This window comes from Lontra canadensis, unplaced genomic scaffold, assembly GCF_010015895.1.
Source record: "Lontra canadensis isolate GAN:19392208 unplaced genomic scaffold, GSC_riverotter_1.0 scaffold12, whole genome shotgun sequence".
In the NCBI taxonomy this organism is placed as follows: Eukaryota; Metazoa; Chordata; class Mammalia; order Carnivora; family Mustelidae; genus Lontra; species Lontra canadensis.
Window position 1 is genome coordinate 9,656,084 of NW_022631006.1, and position 12,973 is coordinate 9,669,056.

At 48.2% G+C, this 12,973-nt stretch overlaps 1 protein-coding gene across 3 annotated transcripts in view; it reads left to right on the forward strand.

Annotated features, from left to right (window-relative positions):
* Positions 1-12,973, forward strand: part of GNB5 (G protein subunit beta 5) — a 43,657-nt gene continuing 30,684 nt past the window's right edge. Inside the window, exons 1-2 of one of the 3 annotated variants that reach the window (XM_032856459.1) lie at positions 1-154; positions 4,180-4,291. In XM_032856459.1, coding sequence (XP_032712350.1) covers positions 29-154; positions 4,180-4,291 — 238 coding nt within the window. In that variant the 5' untranslated portion in view covers positions 1-28. Of the gene's footprint in view, positions 155-3,761; positions 3,781-4,033; positions 4,292-12,973 lie in introns of those variants that run through there. The other 2 variants (XM_032856461.1, XM_032856460.1) reach the window with 2 other exon arrangements.

Consider the following 12,973-nt stretch of genomic DNA (forward strand, 5'->3'; position numbering starts at 1 on the left):
TCTTTTTCAGCTTCATTTTGGATTAAAAATGTGCGATCAGACCTTTCTCGTTAATGTATTTGGCTCCTGTGACAAATGTTTCAAACAACGGGCTCTGAGACCAGTTTTCAAGAAATCTCAACAGCTCAGCTACTGTTCAACATGTGCAGAAATCGTAAGTGCCACTTTAAAAGAATTCATGGGTTATCTTGCTTTAAAATGATGGCTAATATCAGGGCCCTATGACAGATGAGTCACCATCCCATCTGTTTATTCACACAGACATTTTGAACACAGTTGGGCTGAATGAGGCAGCATAGCGTGGGGGTTTCAAGGTGTGAACCCTCTGACCTCTGGAGTTCAAATCCTCGTTATGTTCCTTGCCAGTCTTGGTGCCAACAGATTTCAACTGACTTAGGAGGTCAGTTTTCAAATATGTAAAATAGGAACAATAACATCTATCTCATAGGGCTTTATGAGAATTCGGTGAGTTCATTTGATAAAACATTTAAAACAGTACCCAGCAGAGGCCGTGCTCAATGAATGTTTTAGCTATTACTACTTTTTTTAGGGCTAATGCTTTTTGCTTTTGCTTTCTGTCTGCTTGACAAGTAACCAAGCTAAAATAGTCTCTGGCAAACAAACAGCCTGAAAGTGCCTCTCCGAAGGCCATGATCCAGCTTTCCAGCTCTGTTGAAGACTGGACCCTCCAGGGCCTCTGTAGTAAGCAAAATTAAGTTCAAGGAAATGTGCTCCTTAGGCCTAAGATGCTGGGGGCCAGGGACTGAATATAAATCCTTACATTTTTCAAAGAACATAAATCAGTCCTCACTAGAGGTGGCTATGCACAGGCTTTTCACATCTTTGTAGCATGCCCATAGCATGGAGGAAGCCCTAGAAATTAGCCCTGAGGGAATGTGCAGGGCTCAGTAATACAGCTCAGCAGAGCCCCCAGCTGGTCAAAAAGTGGTAAAGTACTCTTCTGCAAAACCCCAATTGGAAACGCCTCATTGTCAACACAGTTTTAAACCCATCTGTCAAAGACAGGAAAGAGGATTTTTACATTTTATCCAACTGAAGAGGAAAATGCAGTATTCATCCTCTTGGTCCCACTGTAACCCCTGACAGTAATTACATATAAAAAATTATTCTCGTAAAGCTAACGGCAAGTAAACAGCCCAGAGAGACACACAGGCTTTGGTACAGCGTCATAATCGTGACATCACAAGATTCAGGCTCAGTGTAATGGGCTTCTATCCGCAGTGCACTGTGTTCTAAATGTGGCTCTGCACGTCATCAGACTGATGACATTTGGTTCTTAAAATAAGCCTGCTTTCCAGGGCCCTGCCATTCTGGAGCAGTGCTACTTATTAATCTTAGCTATTTTTAAAATCTTTTTTAAACAGTTTCTTCTGTGGATACTGGGAGCCCAGAGTCCCTGTTGTCACATCCTGTAGCATCGAACATTTTCCCCAGGGCAGAGGCTCCGCCTGGAGAGCTTTTCCAGGAAACTGTGACAGGCTATCTCCACAAGCACTTGGGGGTTCCCAAATATTCAGACACCCTCTTGTGGCTGAGGAGACATCCAAAGACTGACAGCTAATTTCCACCCAGGTGTTTGAGTTTGTGTAGCGCCCCTCGCCCCGGACCCTTTTCATGAATAGGGGAAACACTGTAACTCCACTCCTGTTGAAATGCAGAGGACGTCAACTTTTATGATCTCCTTCTTCCTTACTTAGAAAAAGGAGTTAAAACCAAAGTACAGAAAGGCACTTTGCAAACTCTGCCATCTGTAAAGAAGTCACATGACCTTATCTCTAGATGGTAGGACCTCTAGAATGGAGGATGTTTGGGGTTTGTTTTACAGAGAGGACCTCCAGAGAAGGGCACACCCCAGTGTGAAGCTCCACTCACCCCAGGTCACAGGCAGGCAGACCTCGAGCAGGCACACATCCCAGGATGGGCCACAAGGGGTCACTGAGGAGGTGATAAGAGGATGCTGTTTTGCTAGGCCTGAGGTGACCCTGCTGAGAAGTGCCTCCATGACCTAGTGTCTCGTTTGAATTACTTCGGGGGAATTGCTCAAGTGTATCAGGGAGCCTTAATAATAATGAGCAAACAGTTTGTGTCAGGCACAGCTCTGAACGCGCTGCGAGGCCACCCCGAAGAGGCCTTTCTGGGGAGGTGTTATCCATTCACAGTTAAGGAGCCTGAGACACAGAGAAGTTAATCACCTGAGGCCACACAACACAGCCAGGGTTTATCCTCAGGCAGTATGACCTAGATGGGCCTGGTGCTATCTTAAACTTTTGCTCTACAGACTCTGAAGCACAGGTCATATTTTTGCTTTTATAAGTAGTTGCATATATCTAAAGCATTTATATTTATATATTGACATTTCATATTTGTTTCATTTTAATTATATATTTTATATATTCTGTTTAATACATCCACTTCATAAACTAACATTAACTGAGGACCTACCATACACCAGTTACTATGCTAAATACTGAGGATAAATGATGAATAAAACTACACTGATGGAAAGGGAAAGGGGAGCTAGCTGGCAGTTAATACACACCTGCTATGATGGAAAAGTCTGCTAAGAGATTCACTCAAATTACCTTACTTAATTCTTGAAACAGTCCGATGAAGTAGATTTTTCAGATAAGGAAACTGAGGAGCTCAGAATCTAACCTCCTAGACCACCATGTAGAGATGAATACAGATTACTTCCAACTTTTCTTTGATAAAGAGCTGCCCAAGACAACAAGTTGAGGCTAGATTGTTGAGGGAGTGAGGGGTGAGGATAGCCCCCAAAATCCTGCTTGGGAATGTTTGCTCTGGAATTTACAACCTTAAATTCGCCTTCTCATTTTGCGCGCGCACACACACGCGCACGCACACACACACACACACACACACCAGGTCATGGACAAAGGAAAAGGGAGAAGCCATGGTTTGGATCCTCCCCACTGAAGTCCAGAAGGCAGGTAGCCCAATGAAGCCACATTGCCTCAGTCCAAATTCTGCCTTTGCCTCTTTCTCAAAGTGTGACTCAAGCAGATCACTTAACCTGTGCCTCCGTGTCCTCGTTTGTAAAATGGGGACATCAGTATCCATTCAGGGTGATCACTGCGATTTACTAATTGTAAAGTGCTTGGAACAGTGCTGGCACTGCTGGGGACTGGGAAAAAGAGATGCTTGAGCCTGCCATGACGTCACTAAATTCGCTAGTTACCCCTAAATACCCACTAAATTCGTTAACCCTAGTAACCTTTCATTCTGGGGTGGAGGAAGCTGCCTCAGAAGGGACACATCTTAGATCATGGAGTGTGGGTCCAAACACCCGGGTCTGGGCCCCTGTATACTAATCCCGGCTCCAGCACCTCGTTTTGCTGACCCCAGGCCAGGGACTTAATTCCCTGTGTGAAAAGAGGAAAAGCAAAACCAAGAGTGCACTTCCTAATGCCGCAAAGCCTCTACAGCTTCTCAGAAGCCAGATTTCGCTTTATTTTTGTATATTTAAGTCAACAAAGGAGGAACGTTTCCCATTCGTTGTGGGGGAGTGGCACCCAGGTGAGGACGGTATCAGTGTATGAGCGGTGCGGGCTGGGCCTCGCCGGGCAGTCCTCGCTCATCTACTCTGCAGGCAGCTGCCACTGGGCAGCCTATCAAGGCCCACTGAGGGGAGACCGGTGCCGGGGAAGGGGAGAGTAGGAAGGCCGCGTCAGCGGGACTTCACCGGCTCCCAGGAGCCGGGCGGTCCTGGGTTGGAATCCCAGTTTGGTCCTTCACCGGGTGCGTGTCATCCGGCAAGTCACGTTACCATCACTGAGCCTCGGTTTTCCCACCGGTAAAATGGGCACGATACTCCCGGCTTCTCCGGGGTGGTGAGCAGCAGCACCACCGAGGGCATCGCCCTGGGCACAGCGCCAGCGCGCGGCAGGTGCCAGGGCGGAGGTGGGGGGGCGCGGAGAGGGCGCCGGTGCCCGCCCGTGCGGCGGGCGGAGGGGGGAGTCGGCGGCCGCAGCCCGGCTCGCAGCCGCCGCGTCAGCGCCGGAGGGCGGGGCCGCGCTCGGGGAGACGGCGGTGGAGCTGCGCGGGGTCGCTCCCGCCCGCTCGCCGGCCAGGCCTCGGTCGCCCGCTCACCCGCATCCCGGCTCTCCGCTTCCCTCCCCGCCGCGAACCGGCGCGAAGATGGCAACCGACGGGCTGCACGAGAGCCAGACCCTGGCGTCGCTGAAGAGCGAGGCCGAGAGCCTCAAGGGCAAACTGGAGGAGGAGCGGGCCAAGCTGCACGACGTGGAGCGTGAGTGCGGGCCGGGGCGGGGGCTGCGCGCCGGGAGGCGGGCCGAGGGAACCAGACCGGCCCCCGGGGGCGCGCGGCTGGCGGGGGGTGGGGGTGGGCGCTGGGCCTCCCCGGGAAGAAGCCAGGCCTGCGCCGGCGCCAGGGATGGGCCCCCGGTTCCGGGGCGCCAGGTGAGGCGCGGGTCGCGGCCCGGAGCCCCGGGGTGCGCGGCTGTGGGGCCCGAGCCGGGAGGCCCTCGGAGACGCGGGACACCTTGCAGAGCACCCACCACCCCCGCTAGCGGAGGCCGTTCCGCCTCTGGGCGGGGGCGCCTGTGGTAGCAGCCCCTGGCCGCTGTTCTTACCTCCCACCCCACCCTCTGAAGGATCTTGGGACCAGTTCTCTCCATCACCTGCCTGGGAGCTGCGAACTGCTTGCCTTCCTACCCGAGCCGGGTGGAGGAGGGTGTCGGCGGTAGCCAACACCGCCCTGGTGGGCGCGGCCAAGGGTAAACTCCCGTTTTGTTTTTCCATCATTTAGCTTTCTCCATCACTGTGGAGTCTTTTCTCAGTTTTGCTTTTACGAGGAACCAGGCTCTGAGTTTAAAACCTAGTTTTTCCACTCTGCCCCCTTTCCTTGGGCGAGGGGGTGTGGAGAACCAGATGAGGAAAAAAAGCAGAGGAAAAGAAGCAAAAGGGAAAAAGAAGCAAAAGAGAAAAAAAAAAAAAAGCAAAAGAAGCTTTTGAATGGATGCGGTGCGTTTGGCATAAAAGAGCAATGCCAGTCTTAAATAAACTTAATTATTGACCACCACCATAATTCAGAAACGGCTCTGTGATTTTTATGAGCCAGCAATTAAAAAGCCAGGTTAAATGACTCTTGGTGGGATCTGCTTCCCTTTACTGTCAGATGGTTTGTCCTCAGCAGAGTTTGGGCTCAGGGCCAGGCTTGGGGAAGTGGCTTTATCTGCTTTTCAGCTCCGAGGGTGGCAGCTCCCCTTTGCTGAGCACAGCCTCCTCCCCCACACCCCACCCCCTGCACGGTACCCTCAGGCACCCCTCAGGCTCCTACCATTCCTATCTGGTGCCACCCCTTTTAAAATCTATTTGGAGAAGAAACATGGGGTTCATGCTAGGTCGTTGAGCGCCTGATGCCTTTCTTTGAAAATCACTTGATAGAAGCAGATGACGTGACTCTATAGAGTGTGCTTTCTTTCCAAGGGGCCTTCTTTAAATCAGAGACATGCTAAACCGCTTATCATTTAGGAATGTGTCCAGCTACAATGAACCATAAACCCCAAATAAAGCAAATTGGGAGTTATTTTCCTTATATCACAGGAAGAAGTGTCAATGACCACTAGCTTTGGTTCAGCTGCCTAGTGTGCCATCAAGGACCCAGACTCCAGGCTTTCTTCTCCATTACCCTGAAAACACTGGCGTTAGCCCCATGATTATAATATGACTGCCACAGCTCCAAACATAACCTCTGTATCCAGGGCAAGAAGGGGCAATGTGGGCACCAGCCTCTTGTTTTCCTTATCAGGAAAGCAGAAGTTTTCCCCCAAGCCTCCTTTCTCCCAACAGATTTTGTACTTTATTGGCCAGAAGTAGGCCACATAGTTATTGCAAGGAAGACTGGGAAAGGGAGAAGTGAACTGGACACATTGTCATCCCCAGATAAAGCTGGGCTTCTGTTATCAGCGAGTGGTAGGGAACAGCAATTGGGAGGCACTGGGCAAAGTCTGCCTCATTTCACTCAGCCAGTTCCTGCGTTGTGCAGATGCTGTCGACGATGCTGTCAGTGTTGGGTGGGTGCCTCTGAGGTAGGTCTTCTGACTTCTGCATGTTACAGATGAGGAAACTGAGTGAAGGGACTTGCTAGGGGACTGCAGCCAGTAAGTGGTGGGACCAGGATTCCAGCCCAGGCAGTCAGAACTCCAGCCCAGCCTCACTGCAGCTCTGTGCCCAGTCCCTTTGGGCTCTGTGCAGAGGAGGTTCTCCAGAAGCTCCTCATCAGCAGGGCAGACTGCCCGCAGGGAACCTCTCAGCCTTTTCCTTGACTTGGGAAATGGCCTTAAGGCAGAGAGATAGTCAAGGTAGAGCTTTTCAACACAGAACCCCCATCCTGCCAAGGATGCAGTACCCTCAGAAGCCAGGGCTGAATTTTGAACTCACAGTGGAAAGGTCTGTCTCCATATGGATAGAAGTCAGACCTTTGGCCAGTGTCAAATAGAGGAAATGGCTTATATGGGTCCCAAGGGGAAGCCAGCCTACATGAAACTCCATAGCCCCGGGCCTTGGGCCCCTGACTTTCACCTTATTCCTTCAAAGCTTCCTCCTCCCTAGATGTTTCCCCTTATGGGATGTTTCAGGATGTTTCCCCTGCCTTCTGCTTACCTTCTACCATGGGTAAGTGTTTCCTTCCTTGATTGTAAGACATTTTAGAATCATGAAGTTATAACATATTAGTTTCCTCTTGCTGTTGTAGAAATTTCCATAAACATAGGGGCTTAGAGCAACATAAATTTACTCTTTTACAGTTCTGGACATCAGAAGTCTATAGTGGGTCTTCAGGGCCACATTCCTTCTGGAACCTTTAGGGGAGAGGTTCTTTCTTGCCTTTTCCAGCCTCTGGAGGCTGCCTGCAATCCTTGGCTTGTGGCCCCACCCCCTCTGACCTTTCTGTCATCACCTCACCTTCTTTGACCCTGATCTGCCTGCCTCCCCCTCATAAGGACCCTTATGACTATAGTGGGCCCACCTGTATAAATCAGGGTAATCATCCCGCCTCAAGATCCTTAACATAATCACATCTACAAAGCCCCTTTTGCCATGTAAAGTAACATAGTTACAGGTTCCAAGGATTGGGACATGGAGATCTTTGGAGGTCCTGTCCCACAGTTCTCAAAACTAGAAGGGTCAGTTGCTTCAGCCTCAGTCCTCGGGCACAAAAATTTTCCTTCCCCTCCTCTCCATAACCTTATGGATGAGGAGACTGTTGAGATCCAGGGAAGGATAAAGGGAATGCCTTAAGCTTCTGCAGCTACTCTAAGGGAGAATGGGGGTGGGGGTAGATGCCAAGGTTTGGGCTCCTAGTATTAGCTCTCCTTCTCACCCTGCTAGGCCATCTCTCAGGCAATGGAGACTTACATTAAAAAGGAAAAAAAAATTCCATGTATGTGTATGAAAAGATCTCAATATGAAATTGAAAAAGTACAAAATAGTATAACATGACCTAATTAGCTTAAACAAGGGATGCTTGTATGTGCATTGAATTTGTGGCAGGATACATGAGAAACTTGTTTTCTCTAGAGAGATCCCAGGGGAGTGAGGGGAGGTAGAGGTACTTTTCACTGTATACCCATCTGTGCATTTCCTGCTTTGATAATAAAAAATGAGAACTGGATGAGAGTCAAGATCAAAAACAAAGATGAGAGTTCAACTTTAAAGAGTCCTTAACTTGAAATTAAACAGAAGAGTGAGCCAGAAAGGGCAGGAGGCACGCTGTGTTTATGTCAGGCAGCATGTATGGCAGCCTCGTGGGGGCTGTGGGGGGCTTCTTCCAGATTCCCAGCCTCTTTGAAGGCAGATTCTAATCTAGCGTAGGAACAAAGCCACTCAAAGATGTATGTAATTTCTTGAGTACATATCTAGAGGAAATTTGGGCAAGTCACAGGACTTACCATCAGATGCTGTTTATTCACTTTTCTATCTCTTATAAATGTAACTTTGTGAAAGGTTTTATTCTCAAAGGCTGTATGATAACAGGAGCCTTGGACTAATCTGATTTTATGGTTTAAGGAGAAACCAAGGAAAACCAATTTCTGGATTAGTCTGAAGCAAATACATTGACTGGCTTTTTCCAAGTTTTAAGGAAATATGCTGTGCGGCCTGAGGCTGGACGTGAGTTTCCCTACAAACTAATCTTCTCGCTGCTGCTCTCCCCCATGCTGCCTGCAGCCATGAGAGGAGCCAAGAGCAAACCTACCTTTCGTCTCTCCCCTTGCTTCGGCTCTGTGTTCATAATTGCAACAAGCTAGCTCACACAAGTATCTCTAGGGTACCACCATAATAAACTAAGGCCCACTATAACAAATTTAGAAATCTAGAAGCAAACAAGCTATTCATAACCCCACCACCCAGAGGTAGTCACTTTGAATATTTTGGTGTATTTCTATGGTTTTATGTTTGTGCTAATTATTTGTGAGCATACTTGGGATTGTACTAGATTCAGAGTTTGAGCCTAATTTTATTTTATTTTTTTTTAAGATTTTATTTATTTATTTGACAGAGAGAGATCACAAGTAGGCAGAGAGGCAGGCAGAGAGAGAGGAAGGGAAGCAGGCTCCCCGCTGAGCAGAGAGCCCGATGCGGGACTCGATCCCAGGACCCCGAGATCATGACCTGAGCCGAAGGCAGCGGCTTAACCCACTGAGCCACCCAGGCGCCCGAGCCTAACTTTAAATTAACACAGTGGATTACATAGCTCCCTGTGTCATTTTGCCCTTCTGTTTAACGTCAATATTTTGATTTTATTGTATGGAGGCATGTAGTACTCTGTCTGAAAGACTGCACCATTGCTTAGCCTCTCCAGCTTTTAATTAGGGAATTCTGGGGAGATTTTTTGTGTGTGTGTAGCTAATGTATGTGTTGGAGCAATTCCAAAATCCCAAGCACACAGGAAGTAATGTGATTGCAGATGTTTTCCTTCCATCCAAGTGTTTGAGGGTTTTTATATCTCACCCCATTCAATCCAGGGGTAGAATCAGAGAGGACCCATTTTTAAATTTTTTCATTTGTATTTTTTAATTGAATCTAGCTGACATACAGTGTTACATTAGTTTCAGGTGTACGGCAGTGATTTGATAACTCTGTAGGTTATGCTCTGCTCACAAGAGTAGCTACCATCCGTCCCCAGACAGCTCTATACAATATCATTGACTGTACTCTCTATGCTGTTATCCTGTTTTATCCCCGTGACTTAGTATTTTTTTCTTTTTTTAATTTAAATTCAATTAGCCAACTTATAGTACATCATTAGTTTCAGATGTCACATTCAGTAATTCACCAGTTGAGGATAACACCCAGGGCTCCTCACACCACGTGTGCCCTCCTTAATGCCCATCACCCAGGTTCCCCATTCCCCCCACCGTCCCCATGACTTATTCATTCCATAACTGGAACCCCGTACCTCCCTCTCCTCTTCCCCCATTTTGCCCATCCCCCACCTCCTCCCCTCTGGCAACCCTCAGTCTGTTCTCCGTATTTATGGGTCTGCTTCTGCATTTGCTTTGTTTTGTTTTTTAGATTTCACATAAAAGTGAGGTCATATGGATTTGTCTTTCTCTGTCTGACTTATTTCACTGTCACAAATGGTAAGATCTCATTCTTCTACAAGAAGTATGCCATTGTGTGTGTGTGTGTGTGTGTGTGTGTGTGTGTATCACATCTTCTTTATCCATTCCTCTATCAATGGACACTTGGGTTGCAAACTGAATTTTTTAGAATTAGCTTTGGATAATTCTTCATCCTCGGTTCCTTAGCTCTTCCACCAAATTGTGGCCATCAAAGACAGTTTATTGGTGCAAAATTTGGAAGGTGATTCAGCCTCCCCTTTCCTTACTCCAGTTCCTATGGATCCTTCAAAACCAGGTACCTGTGACGTCCCCTCTTGATGGCACAGCTGCCGGCAGAGTCAGCTGGGTTACCCTGGGCTCCCCACCACCTCTGTTACCTCACTACAGCTGCGATCTGCCCCCTGCAGACCATGAGCTCGGGAAGGGCAGGGACTGTCTTATTCTTTTCTGTACCCGGCATGTATTCAGGGTTCTAGAGACATCATTCAAGCTGTAACTCTTCAATTTAACAGATGTGAGATTTGCCAGATAGAGATGGGATGGAGTGGGTTTGGAGTAAACCTATATATGAAAAGGAAAATGCAGTGAGAAAAAAATCATTAGTAGCCAGGATATGGTCAGACTCACATTAGATAAGGAAGGCCCCATATCGATTGGGTGAGTCATCTTTTTAATTCATTAATTTTTTTTATTTTCATGGGAGGGACATAAAATAGCTCTGGTTGTCCCCATGCTGAATTGGGGAAAGCAGCAATGATAGCAATGTGAAGTTTCCAAACACTAAATAAAATGTGCTCACAGCTCTGAGCTGGTACAGACTTGTATAAATGGCCTATAAGAATTAAGAAAAGTCACCATCTTTAAACTATATTCAGTGTGTTTTTAAGAATGTATCTGTAAAAAACTGCTGTGCCATTTGTGGCAATAAAGAATGCAATGTTTTGGGGTGTCTGGGTGGCTCAGTGGGTTGAGGCCTCTGCCTTTGGCTCAGGTCACGATCCCAGGGTCCTGGGATCGAGCCCTGCGTTGGGCTCTCTGCTTGGCAGGAAGCCTGCTTCCTGCCCCCCTTTTCTTGCCTCTCTGTCTACTTGAGATTTCTGTCTGTCAAATAAATAAATAAATAAAATCTTTTTAAAAAAATGCAGTGTTTTAGCAGAAGTGATAGCATAATAATTGCACATTCATGTAGTACTTTTATCTTTTTAAGATTTTATTTATTTATTTGACAGAGATCACAAGTAGGCAGAGAGGCAGGCAGAGAGAGAGAGAGAGGGGAGGAAGCAGGCTCCCTGCTGAGCAGAGAGCCCGATGCAGCTCCATCCCAGGACCCTAAGATCATGACCTGAGCCGAAGGCAGAGGCTTAACCCACTGAGCCACCCAGGCACCCTTTAAGATTTTATTTTTAAGTCCTCTCTACACGCAACACGAGGCTTTACAACCCGGAGATGAAGAGTTGCACACTCCACCCACTAAGCCAGCCAGACACCTCTCTTGTAGTACTTCATAGTTCAGCAAGGACTTTTTATAGTTTGGGTTTTCACAGAGACTTTTAACTGGTTCACACTCTTATTCTTCTATCACAAAGAAATGGGGCAATTAAATGAAACCAAGACTTCTGGGAGAAGTGACTGATTCTAGGGCCAGAGCAGGGAAAGAACATGAGCTTAGAATAAGAAATACTTAGGGGGCATCTGGGTGGTTCAGTCGTTAAGCGTCTGCCTTCACGTCATAATCCCAGGGTTCTGGGATGGAGTTCCACATTGAGCTCCCTGCTTAGCAGGAAGCCCGCGTCTCCCTCTCCCACTCCCCCTGCTTGTGTTCCCCCTGTCACTGTCTCTCTCTCTCTCTTTCTCTGTCAAATAAATAAATAAAATCTTTAAAAAATGCTTAGAGAACAATAGGGACATGTCAGAAGGTCGGGGCACTTGCTTGACAGGGCTCCCACGGAGCAAATCAGTGACTAGTTGAGCGTTAAAATAAATAATAATGCTGAGGGATTATAGCCCCTTGAATAAGGTAAGAATCCATGAGTCCCTCTAATATGAATGGGTGAATAAATACACTGAAGAGGAGGGGAGGCTCCTTTTATTAGAAAGACAGCTAAAAATGCAGAAGGAATGATGGAATTAGGAGAATCACTTGCCAACCATCATCATCACCCATTCAGGCAAGAATCATGAACAGATGTTGAAACGAGGGTATTGGAGTTTGAAGAGTGACAGTTTTGTTACAAAAGGCAATATGGTAACTCTCTAGGGAGGAAACCCGGCAGACACCACCTCAACCAAATGGTCCGCGTGCACAGTACCAGTGACGGGACCAAGGGACGACAGGTGCCTCCTGACAGGGCGCGCTGGTGGGGACTCGGTGTCCGTCTGTGGCAATCCTTCCAAACACGCGTTGCCCGCATCTGATCATGAGCAAGCGGCAGACAAGCCCACGCTGGAAAACTCTAACTGGAAACTAAAGAAACATGACAGTTGAGGGCAGCCCATGGTTCTTGGATTTTCTTTTGCTGTAAAGATATTATTGGGACAATGGAGAGTAACTCAGTAAGGTCTGTAAATTGGATGTAGCATCACTTCCATGTTTATGTTCTGACTTTGATACTGTGCTGTGGCTCTGTCAGAGTCCCTTGTTTTTAGGAAATAGACAATGCAGTGTTTAGAGAGACCGAGGGGAGGGAGGGAGGATTTCTGAGAAGTCGTGCTGTTGTCAGAGGCTTAAACCACAGCCCAGTCTGGCCCTTCCTGCCCCATTTCCATGAGGGAGGTGGCACTTCCCAGCATGTGGCAGCAGCTCCTGGGAAGGAAGAGGGCCGCCAGCTGCCTTGCCTCACACCCCCCCACCACCGTGTTGCACAGCTGTGCTGAGACACCACACCTTTCGTGGGCCTGTCCCTTGCCTCGGATGCCCTTTCCCTCCTTCTCACCTGCCTGGGGGAAAGGCCCAGCTGGGAGAGTTGGAGAAAGAAGTGGTGGGGGAGCGGTTTGGGGCCCCAGTTTTTCCTTCTGGCACAGCCTCTAACCAGAAGGGCACTGCACAAGGGGCCGAAGCCGTGGGGTCCCCCAGCCTCAGTCTCCTCATCTCTGGATGCGGGGCTGGGACATGACGGTCTCTTCATGGGAACGTGGCTCCTTCTGGGACTCCTCAGTGACAGGCTCAGGAAAGAGGCCTGGGCCCAGCCCCTGAGAGATTCCTTTTTGGAGCTCCTCCCTGGTGTGGGTTGCCCCTGTAGGTCATGTGTTTAGACTTGTAGAATACTGATCTGTATTGGCACCAGAAGTTTTCAGTAAACCTGGGGGTGTACCATGTGGTGGCTCCCTCGTCCGTTCTTGCCTGCAGC